Consider the following 15701-nt stretch of genomic DNA (forward strand, 5'->3'; position numbering starts at 1 on the left):
CCAATCCATGGAAATTGTGGGATCTATAAGTATAATTACTTATACGATCATCCTGATGCTAGAGACCTAAAGACTTGTATTCTTTTAAGACAGAGAACTTTTAAGAAAGACATTGTACCTGATGAGAAACACTCTCTCTCTCTCTCTCTCTCTCTCTCTCTCTCTCTCTCTCTCTCTCTCTCTGTGGGTGTGGGTGTGGGCATCATGTTGCTTACCCATGCCGGAGGATTTTAATAATTTTAATCTCAAAATATCACATGCCTAAACAACAGTATACATTAGTGTATCCTTTCTCCTTTGAAACTCTCTCCTCAAGAGAGTGTTAGAGTATAGACTGTCCTCACTTAATGACTGTAATTTGAACTGGAGTTTCTGTTGTGAAGCAATGTCATTAACTAAATCACATGACTGCACCTTTTAGCGATGTCAATTTTTGCTAGTTCTGGTTGCCATTGTTAGGCCAGAATTGTGCTGTCATTAGGTAAGGATCTCATGCTTCTCCTGCCCTGCTGTGCTTGCCACGGCTCCAGGTCTACCCACCAACCCCCTATCTCTCCCCATATCTGCCTGTTTGGCTGCGCTGCACTCCACCTGCCCTTCCCTGCTCTGCTGCTACTACTGCTGCTACTACTACTACTACTACTACTACTACTATTACTGCTGCTTCTCCTGTTCTGTGTTCTGCTGTCCCATCCTGTGCCCCGACCGGCACTTCTGGCACCCTGCCCTCTGCTACACTGTGCTCGACTGTCCCCTGCTGGAAGCCCAACCTTGTGCGGCCAAGAGCTGCCTTGTGCAGGGCCGGGCCAAGTGTGCCTCATCATCAGCAGTGGGAGAAAAAAACATGACGGTGGCAGGATGGCAGAATACAGGACCGGTGTGTGTGTGTAGCTGAGTGCAGAGTAGTGGGGAGCAAGACAACGAGAGTGGCAGAGTCCGGGACACTTTTGGTCATGTGACTGCATGAGCATTGCAGTCGCTGTTCTTTTGTGGACCAGGTGTAAGTACCATATGTTCAGTGCTGTCATAGCTTTGAACAGTTGCTGAATGAATGATCATTAAGCGAGGGCTACCTGTAACAGCGCATAAAAGATTGTAAGTGGGAAATGTGAAAGTATGGTTTGTCTAACCATAGTTTATTGAATAAACCCATTTGTATTGTGTTTTTTTTTCAATGTGGTGTGTGAATCCAGCCACTGAGCTTTGTAAATCATAGTCACAGCAAAAACCATACCAATATTGCTTTCCAGAATATTCTGCTGACTGTCAGTTTTGGGTAATTTCATTAGAGTTAAACAATGAAGCCTCGAGGGCTGGAGTGAACAAATAATCAGATTATTGTTATGATTGCTGGTCATAAAAATGTAGCATGACTTGAAAAGAGTAGTAATTAAAACAAATGCTGCCTGCATAAACTGATGTACAACATACAAGGAAATTAACATTAACTACCCATTGCTGCAGTTCTGATCGTATACATTTCCTTCTGAGCTTGAAAGAGTGTAGTAGCAAAAATAAAGACCCAACTGTTAACTAATAGAATTGCATCTGGAAGAAGATAATCCAGTCCTTTTGCATCTGATCCTTTAAGTCTCTCTTATCATCAATATTTTTCCTCTGATCTCATAGATAGGGCAGCAGAGGATATGGTGAACTATATCCTTCACTTCACAGGTGACGCAGGGACAATAGCGTTGCTCTATGAAGTGTTTGCAGAATGTCCTTCTCTTTCAAGATACGCTGAAGGCATAATCTGTGAGTGAATGGATGTAAAGCTTTCCTGAGTGGTGCACAGATAACTGATCAAATACTGGAAGAGGCTTCTGTGTTTCTTGTAACTGGGGGTGTTAGAATGAATACTTGCATCACTACTACAACAGTGTCTTTACTGGAATCCCTTTTGAAGAGTCGATCTCCACAGTTTTTTCTGGTCCAAAATATTAAGTTCTTTCATGGGAAGCAGGGAGTACAGGTAGTCCTCGACTTACAACTACAATTGAGCCCAAAATTTATGTTGCTAAGCGAGACACTTGTTAAGTTAATTCTCCCCCCATCCCCCAATTTTATGACTTTTCTTGCCACAAGAAACATTAAGAGAATCACTGCAGCCATTAAGTTATTAACATGGTTGTTAAATGAATCTGGCTTCCCAATTGACTTTGCTTGTCAGAAGGTCGCAACAGGGGATCACATGATTCCAGGGCACTGCAACCTTCACAAATACGTTGCCAAACATCTGAATTTTGGTAAGGTGACCATGGGGATGCTGCAACAGTTGTAAAGTATGAAAAAGAATGAAAAAATAAGTCACTTTTTTTCAGTGCTGTTGTAACTTTGAATGGTCACTAAATGAACTGTTGTAAGTAGAGGACTAGTTGTATAATTAGAGAATGTGAGACAAAAGTTTGATATCTTTTTTCCCCTGCCAATAATGCAAGTAACAAAGTTTATCTTGAAGTCATTCTGATTTTGGATAGTACCTTAGCATTGCAAACCGGACCTCAACAGAGGCTGAGGCTCTGCCTCCCAACTTAGGTGTAAGTAGCAAGTGTATCCTGGAAATAAATAATAATAAATAGTAAATCCCACTCAGACCTCCCAAAAAGAAATGGGGAGGCAAGAAAGCTGCCTTCCGGTGATATAACTCCTAGCCTGTCACTTGGCATGATGCATAAACTGATCTTTTGTGGACTATTTCTAACGTATGTGTTTATTTACAACATCTATATACTATTTACCATTAAAAATCCCAAAGCACGTTCCTTATTAGCAAATCATGATTTGAACTTGGCCAATGCTTCTATCCCTGGATTTCTGACTCTTGCCTATCTTTTATGCCTTTAAAAGATTTCTTGCTGCAAAAAATGTTAAATGTAGATATGCTTTTCACAGATTTTCTGATTTCAGTAGTGGAACCCTTGAGCATCATAAAATGCATAAATGTATATTAAGCAAAGCTAATACATTGAATCTTTTACATTTTTTTTACAAAACTCTGGATACCTTACATTAACGTTTGTAGTTCCTTTTGAAAAAACTTTTTTCCTTTCACAGCTTCTTTCAGGATGGTCTGAAAGCAGTTGAAAGCCTCAAACCCTCAATAGAAAAGCTCTCAACAGATCTTCACACTGTAAGTAGTTGAATATTCATTATATTTTTGGACTGTTCCCAGTTTCTGAGTTGGACTTTCTGAATGAACTCAAATATTTATAAAACACAAAATTGCAAATTTGAAAACAAACCAGCAGAAGCAACAAAAACAAAAGACATGTTTATTTAAAGTTTAGAAACAAGAAAGTAAATAATTTAAGGGGGGCTATATATTGGTGGAAAAAAACAGATTTTTAATTTCTGAATTTAAAAAGTTAAAAAAAAGAGAGAAAACAAATGTCTAATTTTTTTAAAATTTCTCTCTTCTCTTGGTCTCCATATTAAGTGAAACAGCAACAGATATGTGTTAGTATTCTGCCTGCCTGGCTTTCCTGTAAATCATGCAGATTAGTATTATTGGATGGCCATAGTAATATAGGAAGGGATAGATAAATTGAAACCAAGTGCATAAAAGATCACCTTTCCCAATAGTGCTCTATCTGTGAACTGAGATCACATGGGGAGGCCTTGTGCATGAGATTATCTTGCAGTTTGGTGGCCATGAACAGGGCTTCAGTAGCAGCATAGCAAATGGCAGAGCTCTTTCCTGAAAGAGGCACATCTGGTCCTCTAAGACAGCGGCCCCCAACCTTTTGGGCACCAGGGACTGGTTGTCATCTTCTGTTGGAAGACGATGAAACTTTTTCCAATAAACTACGTCACTCACAGCTTGGGTGTGGCAAGATTCGTTGATTGTGGTTTGTTTCTTCCAACAACAGCAACAAACTGCACTCCCGAGCAAAACCAGCGCTGAGAGCATCTGCCTCTCAGCACTGTTTATATCCCTCCCCACCCTTAATCATTGTCATCTCTACCCTTAATCATTGCCTAGCCTCCTGTTCCCGGCAAACAGTTAATTTCTGCCTCTCTGCGTGCACCGCCACCCCGTGATACTCCCCATCCCTACTCCTACCCCCTGTACATATTCCCGATTAAGAGTGTCCAGGTGTTACCCCCCATGCTACGTGCACTGCCACCCCAGTCCACAAAAGCCAAAAACCCCATATCAACATGTGCGTAAGTCTAATCAGCTGACAAGCTGCTCCGAAATGCCATTTGAGAGCTGGGAAGCGCTGCACCGATATGCCGGCCTGACAGTTCATCCAGCTGGCTGCGTCGGGAGGAGGGGGGGTGCGAAGCGTTTCGCCTGTCAGTTCATCCAGCTGGCCGGGAAGGAGGAGGGGGCGCCGGCTAAGTACGCTCTCGCCCGGAATGGATTCCCCGCCCCAGGTATGTGTTGGGCTTCGCTCTGTCCATTAGTATGGCATCGCTGAGGAAGCCCGACACTGGTTCCATGGAGAGAAGTTTTTCCACAGACCGGAGGGCATGGTTTCGTGTGCTGCCTGCTTCCTGCAGATGGGGCTTCACTTGTTTGCATGGCCCAGTTTCTGGCATGCCGCGGCTGAGTACCTGTCCACAGACCAGGAGTTGGGGACCCCTGTTTAAGCCAGTGTTTTCTCAACCTCAGTAACTTTTAGATGCATGCTGGCTGAGGAATTCTGAGAGTTGAAGTTCACACATCTTATAGTTGATAAGATTGAGAAACACTATTCTAAATTATTCTAATCCAAACAACTGAAGATATGCTTATTTATTTAGTCATTTATATGGTAAAAGCTGCCTCGGGAATATATTTCTTTCTAGATATGTTTAAAAATTAATCTTGTTGTACCCACTTTAGTTTTTTTATTATCTTTTGGGTTTGGTGATTTCAACTGTTTTATTATATTTAATTACCAAGGAGTGTGTTTCGTGTTCTTCCATAAGTTGTGGCGGATAAGTTGTGGTGGAAACATACAGAAGACCATGGCCTGGAAAGACAAAACATTTTGGGGAAATTCCAAACCTTTAAATGATGTTGCTGACACATTTCTGGGCCATAAATGTCTGGGGATGAGATTAGTAATGGTCTATTGGAGGTTAGCGGTGTTGATGTGCTGAAGAGTAGTCTGTTTTCTGGTAGATGAGCTTCTAGAACAGTGGTGGCTAACCTTTTGGGACTCCTGTGCTGAAAATTGCATGCACGCTTGCGTGCCAGCACCCAGAAGGCAATGCATGCGGGGGGGCATGTCCCCTGCGCATGTGCGCGCAATCCCCCCAACACCCCGTTACCTGCACTGCGTATGCGCGTTGCTCCCCAGCTGATTTTCGGCCTGTTTGAGGCCTTTTTCGGCCTCTCAGAGGCTCGAGGGAAGCTTCTGCAGCCTTTGGAGGCTGAAAAATGGGGTCGTTTCGTCACTTCCGGTATTTCCGGAAACACCAGAAGTGATGAAACAGGCCTGTTTTTCGGCCTCCAAAGGCTGCAGAGGCTTCCTTCGAGCCTCTGGGAGGCCAAAAAAGGCCTCAAACAGGCTGAAAATCAGCTGGAAGGCACGCACATGCACAGTCCAGGGAAGTTTGGCTGTGGTTCGTGTTCCCGCACCAGTGGCTCTGTGTGCCCTCTGTGGCACGCATGTCATAGGTTTGCCATCACGGTTCTAGAAGTTGTAATCTAATCATGCCAAAAGGACATACAAATTTTATACTAGTATCTTTCTAATCTAAATAGAATGTATTGGTTACTGAGGAGATTAAATATTAATAATGACAACAATAATAGGGATAAAGTGTAGACTACTGAGTCAGAATTTTGTCCTGTTGTAACCCCTCAGCATATACTTCTGTGCTCATCCTTATTAGCCCTGTTTTTTAAATCAAACTTTGATAAGGAAGAAGCTAGTTGTGATAACTGATTGGTTATGTGAAATCAAGTTGGCACCAGCTCTTTAATGATCAGATAAATACATTTTTTCTAGGACAATATAATAGTGAAAATTAACGTTAATCAGAATTACTGCTGGCAGGAAAAGAGAGATGGAATTGCCTCCTTAGACTGAAAAAGTGCCTAGCTCAACACTATTTTTTACAATGTCTAACAAGATTCTTTGAGGAAGCCTACAGTCGAGACATGAGAATATCAGAATCCTGGCCCCATTGTGTTTCTTAGCAACAGATGCTGAGAACTATGCTGATTCTGCTAGTGAAGCCTTCACAGTAACTACTGATGCGAGTATGTTTCTGGTCTCTGAGTTGTTCTGTTCTCTAAAGGCAAGAAGCGTTTTCCCTACACCCATACAAAATGTGCATTGACAATTTTATTTTGAACTCTTATGTCTCCACTCCAGATAAAGCAAGTACAGGATGAAGAAAGAAAGCAATTAATTCAACTTAGGGATATTTTAAAATCTGCACTTCAGGTTGATCAGAAAGAGGTGAGCATATAAACCGATACAATGTGCTTTTCAGGTTTAATGGAACAATTTACTGATTTATTGATTGTATGAAATTAATGTATTGTACATTAAGATTTGACATGATTTTGTTCAGATTTCTTAGAACATTTCTGCATGGCTTATTCCCTTTGGGCCCAAAGTCTTTCTGACTTGTTTTTAACTGGGGCACTGTCATACAGAATAGCAGGATTTTAAAATGTATTTCTGGGGAAGTTCAATACATTGTTCTGTAGGCATTGTTAATGGCTTTTGGAATCACTCCCAGAATTCATGTAAACAAGCACAAAAGGGTTCCACTGAAAGTGTCAAATCTCTCTGCCTTTTTCTGCAAAGATGCCACTGGATTCTTAGACTTACATGTCTTTGTATATAATCTTTAGCTCCCAGACTCCTCCCAGAATTTATCTTAGAACTATATTTTTTATACATATACGTGAAAACAAGGGGAAATTATTAAGTATATGGTGAGTAATCACATTAACTGGCTAATTAGATTAGAAATTCTAATGCATGTAATTTTTGTCCTGGCCTTTATACTCATCCCAATCATTTTGGGCAGTTCAGATCCTGGCATTCCCCTCAGAAGCTAAGTCACCTCATCCTGAAAAAGACTGCACATTCTATCTTATCTATATAGACCAGGGGTCTCCAACCTTGGCAATTTTAAGACTTGTGGACTCCAACTCCCAGAGTTGTGGACTCCAACTCTGGGAGTTGGAGTCCACAAGTCTTAAAGTTGGAACTCTGGCAGTTGGAGTCCATAAGTCTTAAAGTTGGAACTCTGGGAGTTGGAGTCCACAAGTTTTAAAGTTGGAACTCTGGGAGTTGGAGTCTACAAGTCTTAAAGTTGGAACTCTGGGAGTTGGAGTCCACAAGTCTTAAAGTTGGAACTCTGGCAGTTGGAGTCCACAAGTTTTAAAGTTGGAACTCTGGGAGTTGGAGTCCACTAGTCTTAAAGTTGTTAAGGTTGGAAACCCCTGATATAGACCCTACATTAGTGTCCATTGATAGACCCTCTGCAACCTTCACCACGACCATCTCCGGACAAGTTTCCCTGTCAAAGTTTTCAACATATTGCTCTGTTGAAAATAATTACTGTGTCTAGCTTGAGACAAGATTACTGAATTAGAGGGGGGAAAGCAGATCACTGCAGTTGTTAAGTGAATCTGGCTTCCCCTATGGACTTTGCTTGCTGAAAGATAGTGACCACATGTCCCCAGGACACTACAACCATCATGAATACATGCTGGTTGCTAAATGTCCGAATTTTGATCAGGTGACCGTGGGGGTGCTGTGACAATTGTAAGTGTGAGTAAGTCACTTTTTTCAGTGCTGTTGTAGCTTTGAACCGTTAGTAAACAAATGGTTGTAAATTGAGGATTACCTGTTCAGTAGCATCTGTTTAGTGATAGTTTGGGATACACAACTTTGAAACCTGAGCTATTGCTTTCAAAGCTGTATGTATACAACGACCTGTTACTGCAGTCTTCTGCTATGCTCTGTGCTACATGTGTTTTTGCATTGCAACTGATCTACTTTTCTTCCTAAAATGCATTTGCCTTTTGTGACCGAAGTCTAGGAGAGTAAGTCCTTTAAATATTTTTTTATAAAAAATACTCTGCATGATTGTCACGTATTGTCAAGAAACTTGTATTTTTTTTTCTTAAAGCATGTCAATAATTTCTTCTGTTTTGCATTTTGTGAGATCATACATTTAGTTATTTAACATAGATCAATTGGACACAGGTCAAAAGTTTATACAGGCCACTACTAGCGGTCTCAGTTATTTTTATACTAGCACTTCTGTAGGCAAAATAATATAAATCATTATTCATATTATATTAGCAGAATTCCAGAAACATCCTCCAAATAAAACACTGAATGAGGACTGAGCCTCCTAATAGCATGGGATATTGATGGTTGCCAGTAACTAGAAGGCCAGCATGGAAGGTTACATTGAATCAAGTCTTGATGGTCATTTTAGACTCTTGGGGTACTGCCCCATAGGTTACTGGGTGCAAACCCTTATTATGTTGGGCTGTAGGAATCAGTAGGGAATGTTGTAATTATATCAGCTGCCCTGCTGTATAGGAACCTCCCTGCCAGAGCTCTCTGAATCCATGCCAGGTTGGTGGTGGAATTCCCCAGGTTTATGGTCTTGGGGGATGATAACTTGCTTTTTCTGGAGTTGGGGTCTAAGGTAGCTTGGGAATTAACTAGGCCCCTTTCAGTTGGGTTTCAGAGAAGACTATGGGACAGAGATGGCATTGGTGATACTGTTAGATGATCTCTGGTGGAAAGAGGAGGGGGAGTAGTTTTTGCATCTTTACTCTTCTGACATTGCAGCAGCTTCCAATACCATTGGTCATGGTACGTTTTTGGACTGGCTCTGAGAGTTTTGAGTGGGCAGCACAGTGTGTATTGGCTCTCTTCCTTCCTATGGAGCTGGTTCTAGTTAGTGTTGATAGGGCAGGAGAGGTCCAATCAGAACTCCCTACTTTGTGCCCATTGCATGGCTCGGTCCTTTTTCCCTTGCTGTTTATGAGGCCACTGGGTAAGCTTTTCCCAATGATTTAGGGTGTATTATATAAATATATTGATGATACTCAGCTTTATATCTCCACTCCAAGTCACTTGAATGATGCCATGGATGCCCTTCCCAGTGTTTGGAGGCTGTGAGGGCCTGGATGGGGTGCAACAGGCTTCACCTCAACCCAAGCAAAACTGAATGGCTTTGGTTGTTTAGACCTTCTGGTGCCAGGAATCTTCTATTTTTGGTTTTAGATGGGTGACAATGCCTTAGACAGACCCAATGCAGAATCTCGGGATACTCCTGGACTGACAGCTCCTACCTAAAGGGCAGGTACCTTGAAATGTAGGTGACTAGAAGGGCCTTTGCACACCTTTGGGCTGTGTGCCATTTGTGCCCAATTCCTGTGCCAGGAGGCCCTGCTCACTGTCACTCATGCCTCATGCTCACATGATCTATTGTCTGAATTTCTTCAACATCTTCTAATAGAACTGCCCTCAAAGAGCATTCAGAATCTTCCAACTGGTGCAGAATACCACAGCATAGGTCGTAAATAGTGCCAGTTGCTCACCATGTGTAACATCACTACTCCATGAGATGCATTGGTTGCCTGTGTGGTTCCAGGTGCAATTCCAGGTGCTGGTGGTCACCTTGAAAGCTCTTCAAAACAGAACAGAATAGAAAATAGAAAATAATTCTTTATTCGCCAAGTGTGATTGGGCATACAAGGAATTTGTCTCCGGTGCATACGCTGTCAGTGTTCATATAAGCAACAAGTGATAAATCATGATCATAATCATAAAATACAATCATCATAAATCATAAGTTACAACACTGTTAGCCATAGGATACTAAATAGGCAATCAATATAAACCATTTTTTGACATAAAAAAGGATTTAATTTATGATTTTTATAAATTAATTACTGTATATACTCGAGTATAAGCCTAGTTTTTCAGCCCATTTTTTGTGCTGAAAAAATCCCCCTCGGCTTATACTCGAGTCAGATTCCCCTCTGAAAAAAAATGGTGTGGAGTCGCGGCCTCCGGCGGCAGCGACTCCCAACAGCCCCAGCCGGGAAGGGAAAGGCAAAAGCGCTTTGCCTTTCCCTTCCCGAGCGGCAGGACTGGGGCGCGCCGGCGGTAGTGACTCCTGACTCAGGGGCCTCCGAGGGAGGGAAGAGAGTGACTCCTGCCTCCCGCTGTCACCATCATCTTCTTCTTTTGGGTTAGTGAATCAATTAAACCTTTCATGATAGTGAGATCGTTTCCCAAATTAATTATTTTTATTTTTGAAATTTACCAGTAGCTGCTGCATTTCCCACCCTCGGCTTATACTCGAGTCAATAAGTTTTCCCAGTTTTTTTGTGTAAAATTAGGTGCCTCGGCTTATATTTGGGTCGACTTATACTCGAGTATATACGGTATAATAATTTTTATAAATTGGAGATCATAAATGTCAACATACATCATAATAGGATTTACTAGAGCAAACTTGGCAAATTTAAGACTTGTGGATTTCAACTCCCAGAATTCCTGAGCTAATATGACTGGAGGAGGAATTCTAGGAGTTGAAGTCCATAAGTCTTAAAGTGGTCAAGTTTGAAGACCCCTGTACTAGAGGGACCGTCTCTCCCCCCCCCACCCCCCCACCCCCGATCGTTTTTATCTGTTTGGTCTGGTCAGGTAGGATAGGTAAGCTCTGGGTTCTATTGACCAAAGAATGTCATTTGGCAGCCCAGCCTAGAAGACATGTGCCTTGCCTGCTGTAGCGCTGTCTTTATGGAACGTTCTCCTTCTGGAAATCAGAATGGTCCAGATCCTGTTGGTCTTCTCTAAGTCCCCAAAGGCCTGATTTTGTACAAGGACCCCAGGCCCCAAATGTATACGGGCACCCACTTTTTGGTTATGTTAATTATATGGGTTGTTTCTCAGCTTGCCTGTATTTTTAAATATTATAGTGTTTGTTATTGTTTTTATTTTGTTTTTATTCTGATTGCCAACCAGAGTTATTCATTGAGACAGAAATTGGATAACTAATTACATTTCTGAATGGGAAATCCTGCACTGAAGCCCACTTTGTTGAAAATTATTTTCTTTATCGAAATCCACAGGCTTGGTTTTTGTTATTGTTGGAATTTTCTTGTGTTTGGTGTTGTATTACATTTGCTTGTATAAAGATTAACAGAAATGTTTTATATTGTTTTTGCTGTGTATTTACAGTTTGAAATATTTAGACTAATGGTTGAAGGATGGATCTTTTGTTTCTTGTGAGCAAAGGAGGCTTACAATTTTATGAATCACTAGTCTCTTTGCAAAATGTATGTAGTATGCTTGCAACATAACATTTCCAGAGAATTAGTTGCTGAAATTATTTTGTTTAGGAGAATGAAAGCCAATCAACCAGTTTGATAGTATACCAGTCTGAAATGTTAAACATTCATGTAGTTTCTTTTTTTAAGCTTGCTCTCTAAATGAGACAAAAATGAATTGCCAGTAATTGTTCAGTCTATATACTAGTCTCATATAATTGAAAGAGGCTTTAGCATTGTAAATATGATGGATTTTCAAATTTGTGGGATTATCTCCCTGTAGCATTTATAGCCAAGGTGTATTTATGTGATGATGATGTTGTCTGGGACTTGAATTGTTCATGATATATGCTTAGTAAACTTAGCAATTCATATTTCTTCAAATATGAATAATGAGGTTAGGGAAAATGATTCTGAATGATTGGATTAGCCTTGGGACAAGATGGGCAGCAAACATATTTATTAAATAATAAAAATAATTACCCAAGCCACAATAATCTCTAACCATTACTCCTCTTGTAGGATTCTCAACTCCGTCAAAGTACAACATACAGTTTACACCAACCTCAGGGAAATAAGGAACATGGCACTGAAAGAGATGGCAGCCTCTATAAGAAAAGTGATGGGTATGTCCAATAATCCTGCAGTATTTTGAATTTAAAAATTGGAAATTTCTCCAACAGCTCATATTAGTTTGCAATATAGATCACTCTGTCTGTTTTTATTTTTTAACAAAACAGGATCAGGAAGGTGTGGCAGAAGAGAAAGTGCATTGTTAAAAATGGCTTCCTAACTATTTCCCATGGTACAGTAAGTATTTGTTTACAGCATTCTATGTATACAGATGGTTACTTATATAAAAAAGCCACATTAATCTGCAATTATTTTTGTATGTCTAGATATTTTCCAGAGCAGATAATTAGAGAATTCAATACCATTGATACAGTTTTTACTCATGTTTTCCTACTATGCTTGATGAGGAATTCTAAAAATAATTACATGCTTTATGTGGATACAAAAGAGTGAAATGTTAATTATGTATAAAAACGTCTGATACTCTATGACTCTTACATTTTGAAATCATTCGTTCATATGCATTGTACATGTCCAGCACCAAGGATGAAAGAGAAATCTGCTGAACAACCTTTCAAGCATGATGATGAGAAAGATAGAATATTATTATTATGGTATCAGAAAGAGGTTGAGGCAATGGAGGTGCTTTATTTGATTAAGAACAAGAGTTGGTTTTTAGGTTCTGGTTCCTGTATTTCCAGAAAGGCAAGTGGCCATATATCATTCATGATCACAGGTTTTTGAAAGCAAGCTCTATTTGTTATTATGCTTGTCAGTTACTTTGCCTAATATAAAGCATAAATAACTGTACTGTTGGTTGTGAATAGTTTGACTTTATATGAACAGAAATGCAATACTATGATCAAATATATTGATAAAGTTTCATTCAAAGTAGCATATTTCTGTTCCAATTTCCTCTTCTTCAGAAACATATTAGAAGAACTCATAATAGTAGTTTTGCAAAAAGTGTTGAATTCATACAAACAATAATGCTGTTATTTTAGAAGGCTCAGCCATGCATTTGCTGTGAACATCTGCACTGAATTCTTTATATGTGTAACTTTTTGCAGATTTGGTTCTACCATGATTTTGCAAGGTTTAATCAACATCTATGCAAAGACCTCCCTGACATAAACGTTTTCACAATGTGTGCATATGTATAAGACATTCTATGCTCATTTTATAAAAAGAAAAAAGTGAATTCCTAACAACCAAATAAGGCTACCTCATGCACCCAACTATAGAATATATATACTTTATAATTGTAAAAAAAAATCACTTAAATAAAATTATCTAAGGAGAACTTACAATTGATAAAAATGAATAAGCATATAATTGAGAAAAACCTCCCCAAGCCTTGATGCATTTGTGCTGTGTTGTGTTGCAGTTGGCCCTCATGCAAACTCGCATGCCCTCCCCCCAGTTGGCTTCAGCCACTCCAAGTCTCTCTGTCTTCACATTATACTTACACACTTATACACCATCACACACTCTTCCCCCACCTGGCAGTCACTTGCCTGCCAGCCTGTTTGCAAGCTTTCTGGACTTGTAACATCCTGTCTGCTTCCCTACTGACTTGGGTTTTTGGAAGCCGACAGAAAGTCATGAGGATGCCCTTGCTTAATGACCCAGGAACCTTGCTTAAGGATGGCAACAGAGGCTGCTAGGATTGCTGTCATAACTGATACAATCACATGGTGTTGCACTTTATAACCACACCACTTAATGACAGAAACTCTGGTCCTAATTACTGTTGTTAAGCAAGGACTAACTGCATTTTGATGAAAGGGCATTTCACTTTGTGCTGAGTGTTCCTTCTTTGTTTTTGAAATTAGAGGAATTGTAAACCATTTGATCATTTTTCTTTTCAAAATGGTTTTCTTTTCTGTTCACATGTGCTACCAAGGTAGTTCAATTTTGAAGGATCATGAAGATACGGAAATTTGAACTTACACCTTTTTTTTCATATTTGGCTTCTCCTTCCTCATCCTATTTAGTGTGTAGCACTGAATTAGATTGTCAAACTATAATTAAGGCGTAATCACAGCAAGTACTAGTGCCTGGCTGATCCCCAAAAAGGTAAGGAGGACTGAATCTAGTAGTTGAAAAAACTTCCCGGAAGAAGTCAACGGCCAACCACTTCTCTACTCTTGCCAAAGGCATGGAAGAAATCTTTAATTAAGGGTAATCTGGTTTGGAGGAGAATGCCATAAATTGTTCAAATGGACAGAACAGCACTGAGAGATCATGCTAAATAGGAAATTGGAAGGACGGCTCCAGGCAAAAGCACACAACCCTGCCCTTCCTTTCTACACCTGTAAGCCTTTATTTGGAAATTCATCTGAAGTGTGAACAACTGTTTACTTCCAAGCTGCTACAAAACTAGTTTTTATCATTGGTAGCATTCCTGTGTGCATCTCATTAGAATGCAAATTCTTTAAATGCAGTGGGTCTTCCTCCCAGATAAAATGATATGGATTACAGCCCTGCACAGCTTCTGTGTAGTAGCTCTGTGTTTCAAAGGATCTGTGTTTCAATTGAAATATTTTTTATGATAATATGTAGGGTATGTTTTGGTTCCCGAGATTTAATTGTACTTTACATTCAATTTGCCAAGAAAAGTACCTTACAAAAGTATTGTACTTTACTTGCCATCCATAGAGTACATCACTGTACTCCTTTTCCTTTTTAGAGCTATTAGTCCCATTGACTCGATCAACTGATACTTGACTTTATAATATAATTCCCAACCTCCTTTTACTCTGTATTTTAAAACTTTTAAAATGCCTTGTTTTTCACTTGTATCTTGCAATGGTAATTTGCAGGAAGAAGAATTTTCAGTTGTGAGTTCTTTTCTTTCATGCTGGTTGATTCTACCCATGCGTTCAGCTAGTCACTGTGGCTTCTAAACAATGGCTTAATGTGTATGCAAATGTGCAAAATTGTTATTTGAGGAATGCATGGTGCCAGAATGGGGGCGACCAAGAATATGAGCTTTCTTTGGCATATTAGGGTGGGTAGAGGAGCAACAATGTTTGCCTTAAACCTAACAAATTTGAAACACCCATTTTATCTCTTCTAAACAATGTTGGATATTGCTCTTGAACTTTTACACAATATGCAGTAAGTTATTGTGCCTTATTCAACAAATTATATTTACAACAGATCATGCCTTAGTGAGATGTAGCAAAAGAATAATTTAAAAAGGTGGTTTGTGTTTTTAAGGATCCAAGTTACAACCAGGCGGTCTTTCCAACCACTTGCAGCAATTATTCTACATCCAGTAGTGCCAAAGATACTCTGCTGTGTTATGACTTATATGTTTTGCTTTAATATCAGTGCAGCTGTAGGTATTCTAATTTTACTCAAATGAATGTATATATTTTGTGTTGAGAATGCCTGTTAATTATTGCTGCAGATGTTCTGAGGTTGAGGCTTAGGTCAAATTAGATCTCGAGTTCTTCAAGTTTAGATCTGATGCAATATCATTTCTTTCTGACTTTTTATATTTGATTTTCAGTGATTCCGGTGCCTCCCATTGTTATGTTCTATTCAGGAGAAATGGCTTCTTATTCTTCCTCTGATTTTGCCTTAAATGTGTTGCTGCATTTGTTGTTGTTTTGGAGGAGCAAGGTTGGAAAGAAGGGAATAGGGCACAGTAGCATTTCTGCCATCTTAATCTTATTCCACCATCCACTCTGTCTCTTTAAATCTGCCATCAAATATATTTTCTAAATAGGCACTTCCTCATCTGGAACAGCTTCTATTTTGAATTAATTAACCTGACACATTTGGGATAAAACTCACTTCAACATTCGGGCAAATTACTTTTACAAATAGAAAAGGACAGATGCTCATTATCAGT

At 39.8% G+C, this 15701-nt stretch overlaps 1 protein-coding gene across 4 annotated transcripts in view; it reads left to right on the forward strand.

The window, feature by feature from the left end:
- The window catches only part of ASAP2 (ArfGAP with SH3 domain, ankyrin repeat and PH domain 2), an 88129-nt gene that overhangs the window by 39292 nt on the left and 33136 nt on the right, over nt 1-15701 (forward strand). For all 4 annotated transcript variants that reach the window (XM_026674336.2, XM_026674338.2, XM_026674337.2 and 1 more), the window contains 4 exons: nt 3055-3130; nt 6315-6401; nt 11786-11889; nt 12004-12073. In XM_026674336.2, coding sequence (XP_026530121.1) covers nt 3055-3130; nt 6315-6401; nt 11786-11889; nt 12004-12073 — 337 coding nt within the window. The remainder of the gene's footprint in view (nt 1-3054; nt 3131-6314; nt 6402-11785; nt 11890-12003; nt 12074-15701) is intronic.

This window comes from Notechis scutatus, chromosome 1 (genome assembly GCF_049901735.1).
Source record: "Notechis scutatus isolate UNSWTSFEM ecotype Mainland chromosome 1, rNotScu1.2, whole genome shotgun sequence".
Classification (NCBI taxonomy): domain Eukaryota; kingdom Metazoa; phylum Chordata; class Lepidosauria; order Squamata; family Elapidae; genus Notechis; species Notechis scutatus.